The sequence below is a fragment of the Priapulus caudatus genome, unplaced genomic scaffold, assembly GCF_000485595.1.
Source record: "Priapulus caudatus unplaced genomic scaffold, Priapulus_caudatus-5.0.1 Scaffold1497, whole genome shotgun sequence".
Taxonomy (NCBI): domain Eukaryota; kingdom Metazoa; phylum Priapulida; class Priapulimorpha; order Priapulimorphida; family Priapulidae; genus Priapulus; species Priapulus caudatus.
Window position 1 is genome coordinate 41,672 of NW_014578558.1, and position 4,686 is coordinate 46,357.

At 38.7% G+C, this 4,686-nt stretch overlaps 1 protein-coding gene across 2 annotated transcripts in view; it reads right to left on the reverse strand.

The window, feature by feature from the left end:
- Positions 1-566: 566 nt before the first annotated feature.
- The window catches only part of LOC106816820, a 4,665-nt gene continuing 545 nt past the window's right edge, over positions 567-4,686 (reverse strand). Inside the window, exons 2-6 of one of the 2 annotated variants that reach the window (XM_014821452.1) lie at positions 3,577-3,808; positions 3,242-3,331; positions 2,084-2,173; positions 1,654-1,819; positions 567-1,491 (exon numbers count right to left, since the gene is read on the reverse strand). In XM_014821452.1, the coding sequence (XP_014676938.1) occupies positions 1,446-1,491; positions 1,654-1,819; positions 2,084-2,173; positions 3,242-3,331; positions 3,577-3,724 (540 nt within the window). In that variant the 5' untranslated portion in view covers positions 3,725-3,808 and the 3' untranslated portion in view covers positions 567-1,445. The remainder of the gene's footprint in view (positions 1,492-1,653; positions 1,820-2,083; positions 2,174-3,241; positions 3,332-3,576; positions 3,809-4,686) is intronic. The other variant, XR_001394942.1, reaches the window with a different exon arrangement.

The following is a 4,686-nucleotide window of genomic DNA, read 5'->3' on the forward strand; positions in this document are numbered from 1 at the left end:
AAATTAATTCACATACACACATACGACGGCACGCACGCACGCACGCACGCACGCACGCACGCACGCACGCACACATGAATACTTAGAAACGTATACAAATACACGATATACGTATATACGCATATACGATAGCACGCACGTGTATGTATTGATGCGTGCGTGCAATAATCTGTAAATAATCTGTTACTGTTATGGTTTAAAAATGGTGCGAATTCTTAATTTATGATAATTTAATTGATATAATCAGGATTCTATCAATATAATAATTGACAGACTCCTGATATAATGCATATACGCCGCCAGGGAACAAATCATCACTTACACTGCGCTACCCCCGCCAAATAATAGGATGGCCGATGTGATCCTTTCTTGGCGAATCTAACCGCTGGTATATGACGTCATGCCATAATATTGGCCACTAATATAAATCGGCTAGGGAGTAGGGTCGTATGGGATGAAATGGACAAGGTGAAAATAAATAAAAAATATGTATGTCGCAATTAGGATTTTACTCAATTACGCAATTACGCAATTACTAATGCTCCAAACCGCACCCATATATTTCTTCTTTAGCTGAACATAAGTGTATTGATAGAATGGCAATGTTTTTCACAGATAAAAGTTTATTAATCAATTTACTTATTGTAACATTTTACAGCAATTAAGTTCTCCTCAAGCAGTTAAAAAAACTATATGACTGGCACAAGTTACATCTATAACTATCTACAACTAACATCAACGTACAGATTATTCACGAGATCACAGCTAGGTTATATTTTAAGAAGATGTTTTGACATCTCAGTAAGTAAGGTGTCTGCATATATAATTATAATAGTCAGAAACATCCAACAAGTTAAATTGAAACTTCTTAGCGTTGAGCGCACTTGTTGAAATAATAACACTTTTGCTTCTGGCAACTGCAAAAACAATACAACTTATATGCACAGATTTAAAGCATACATATTTTATATCCACATGAACACAGATTTTAAGGCAATAATTGCTATGGTTAGTACAAAAACCAAGACGAGATATACCCTTACAGCTAATACAAGAACATTAATAACATACACACAAAATAATCGATGTATGTATTTACTTAACAATTTACACACTATAGCATTTTACTTCTCCACAGCTTACGACGCAGTCAACCATCGACCCCTTACCAAAAAAACTATACCAGCAAGTAAAGGATGTGAGACTGACAAATCTGATCAAGAACCTGTTGGCAAACAGGCGGTTTCTCGTGGATCTCAATGGTAACTGCAGCAGATGGCTTAGACAGAAGAATGGCCTTCCACAATGAAGCATCCTCTGCTAGTCTAACCACTTACTACACTGCAAACCATCTACGTGCCAATCCTGGGAAAACACAAGTAAGTGTCTTCCATCTAAAGAACATGGATGCGAATCCCCAACTAAAAGTCTTCACTGTGAGGTAATCACTGTGAGGTAGTGGCAGCTCCACTTGCACCATGAGGAAAGATTCTGTAACGTGAAAAAAAGAGTCCATTTGTGTATCACTGACTGATGTAATCTCTCATTTCACTTCATTTGAGTTGGGCATGTCCATAGATATATTATAACCTCTGTAAGTATTTATATTACCAAATAAAGTGATAAAAACACATTTTCAATTATGCTGCTTACACAAACTTGATTTTCTCGGATTCAACCAAGATTCTCTCCAAGCATCTATGGCCGTAGTTGCTTGCTCTCTTAAGGAGCACCCCAGGTGGTAGTCCTTCGCAACCGATGATGCCAGCATCGACCAGCTCGTATGGCAGCCTTGCCATAGGCTTTCTGCTGGCATGAGCTATAACATATACGCACAACTGTATAGAAAACTATTACTCCAAGTTTTTTTTTTTTAACACGCTATAGCTTTGAATAGACTTTGTAAATAAACTGCAGTTTCCACTTACTCTGAAAACTCTGTTATGTACCTTGTAACCTCTGTTATGTACAACTGCATAAATTCTCTTTCTTTTAAGCCTTCTCCTGCATAAGTTTTTATTCTTTACATTTACAATTACCTTAATCTTTTATTTTATTCAAGCATAATAAGGATTGTGGTTACCTAGCTTGTTTAATCTGCAAGGAGAGGTGCTCATTCTCGCTCTCAGCATTGTCGAAATCACTCTGCAACTGTGCTCGTTGTAAATCAAAACTGAAAAGATACACAAATATATAATAGCACTGTTAAGTCATGATGTTGACTATTAGGCCACTTCCACACATTTGTCTATTGCAGTGTAGTTCAATATCTATAGGACCGCCATGAAAAAATACGTATAACTATGGATGGAACATTCAAATTTTCAGCCGCATAATTATGTATATTGCAGGATATTTTTGGCTGAACATTTATTAGTATATTTGTTAACATCCAGTTTGAAAGAGACTAATTTCTGCATTAAAGATAATGCAGTACAGGCCACTTTATTGCAGTCTTGATGTCCAGTCCTGATTAGTCAGTTGTTCTGTCACTGAATGTTCTGCTTAGATAGTTGTACATAGGGAACTGATATCTAGCATGTTTGAATAATTAAAACTTACCTGGCCAAATGAAGCTTATACACAGAATCAGCATTAATCTCTTCTAGCTCCTCCTCTTTATTACCTGATAATCATTGTATGTACATACATAAATCTCTCTATATATCAATATGTATAGTATCCATTGTGCTTCTCACTTGAGCATGATTCTCACATGCTTCATGTCCCTCTGATTTTGTTATGGACATATAATGCAGCCTCATTGAAAACCAAGTACTGTAACTGTACGAGTTACTCTGTATAAAGACCATGTCAGACCATGTCCTCAGAAAATGTATAAAATCTGCCCTGTGCCCATTGACCTTTGAACATGTGATCCAATTCTGCACAGTGATGCGCTTTTCCTACCATGATGCTAATACACCGACTATCACGACTAGGTCGAGCCATTTAGATTTGTGCCGCAATTCTGCATTTCCTCCCATATAGACCTTAAGTTAAGGAGAGAATTCCCTTCTTTTACACCATCTTGACCTTTGACTTTGACCCCCAGCTTCCATCACCCAAACTCGTTTCGGATTACCCCCCTCACGTCCCGAATATCGTGGCCGTACGTCAAGCGGTTAAGATTTGTGCCCAACTGTTGACGGACGGACGGACGGACAATCATGCGATTCTACAAGCTGCACCTGACTACGTCAGATGAGCTAACAAACATAACAGATTATAAATGTCCAACCTGACAAGCTTGACGTTAGCTGCTCAAGTTCCTGATCACAGTTACTCCCGGTTGTCTGCGCTTTTATGTAGCGATGCATCAGCGTTTCTCCTATAATGTATGAACTAACAGCTTGAACAGCAATTCACGTTTTTAGAATATAGTTAGCTAGAAAATGGCTCATATTTATACAAGTAATTATGGCAAACTATTTTACTTTAAATTAGTGGTCTTTGGTTAAAATGGCTGACACATTATTTATTTTCTGGAAACCATCATGAAGATAGATCATGCCTTCATTTCAGGATCAATAAACCTAAACTGTATAACTGAGCACAAGAGCAATATGTGTATACCCATTTGGTTCCTGAGGTATTCTGAGTAGTGAAGCAAAGCATCATCTAGTAGTGCCACACGATGATGGTCGGGGGTCATTTCTTTTGTGATGCGGTTGAAACGTCTCAGATACGACCACAAGCGTTCCATCCCTTCTCCATTATGCATTTTACTTGGGAGGGATCCGTAGCTTTCACAAGACTTTCAATAGGGTCCATGACTCCAAAAAGGTTAAGAACCACTCGTCTACATCTTTGGGTCAAAAATATGTTATTAGTTGCAGAATTCGATTCGATTGCGATTACAATTCCAGATATAATACCCTAACGTCATGTTCAATGTAAGAGTCGCATAAATGTTAAATACCAACACGTACATTAGCACATTTACCGTCATATCAAGAGCCCATTAACCCCAGAGCGTACAACGCTCAAATAGGAAAACCATGGTGTCGTTTCAGCAAAATTAATAAAGTTTACCTACCTTATTTTGATACTTCTCGTGTGAGTAATACATTACACGTTTAGTGTATAACATCGTAGAGACAAGCGGTTGATCTTATATTGGCTAGCTATGACTCTTGCTGAAACGACACCATGGTTTTCCTATTTCAGCGTTGTACGCTCTGGGTTAATGGGCTCTTAGTCATATCTATCACATTCAGAAAGAGATATCTGGGATGATTTTGATAATAATGCAGAAAAGACGTTTTAAAACACAACATCGTTGTTTGCCAGTGGGTCTTCAGCGCCATAAAGCATCAGCACCTCACAGAAGCCCTTTACAGATACCTGGCACTCAAGTACCAGCAGCCTAAGAAATTCCATCAGCTCAATGGTGAATGCCACCTGGGGTTCGTTGGCGTTGATGGCCACAAGCCATACCATAGCATTGTGACCGCTGCAGAGTTGCAGCTGCACACGGTTAATTGAACACTGTGTTGTCTTCCTAACAAGAGCCGCAGAGCGTCTGGGCTCATCTGAGGTCTGTTGCTACCGTTATAAACGTAACATTTAAGTTGTGCGTAGTGACACCTTTGTTAGGCGCAGATATGCAGATACGCAGTTGCGTACACATCATTTCAGCAACCTTCTGCATTCTTGATCCCATTGGTTGATACAAATCGCGTG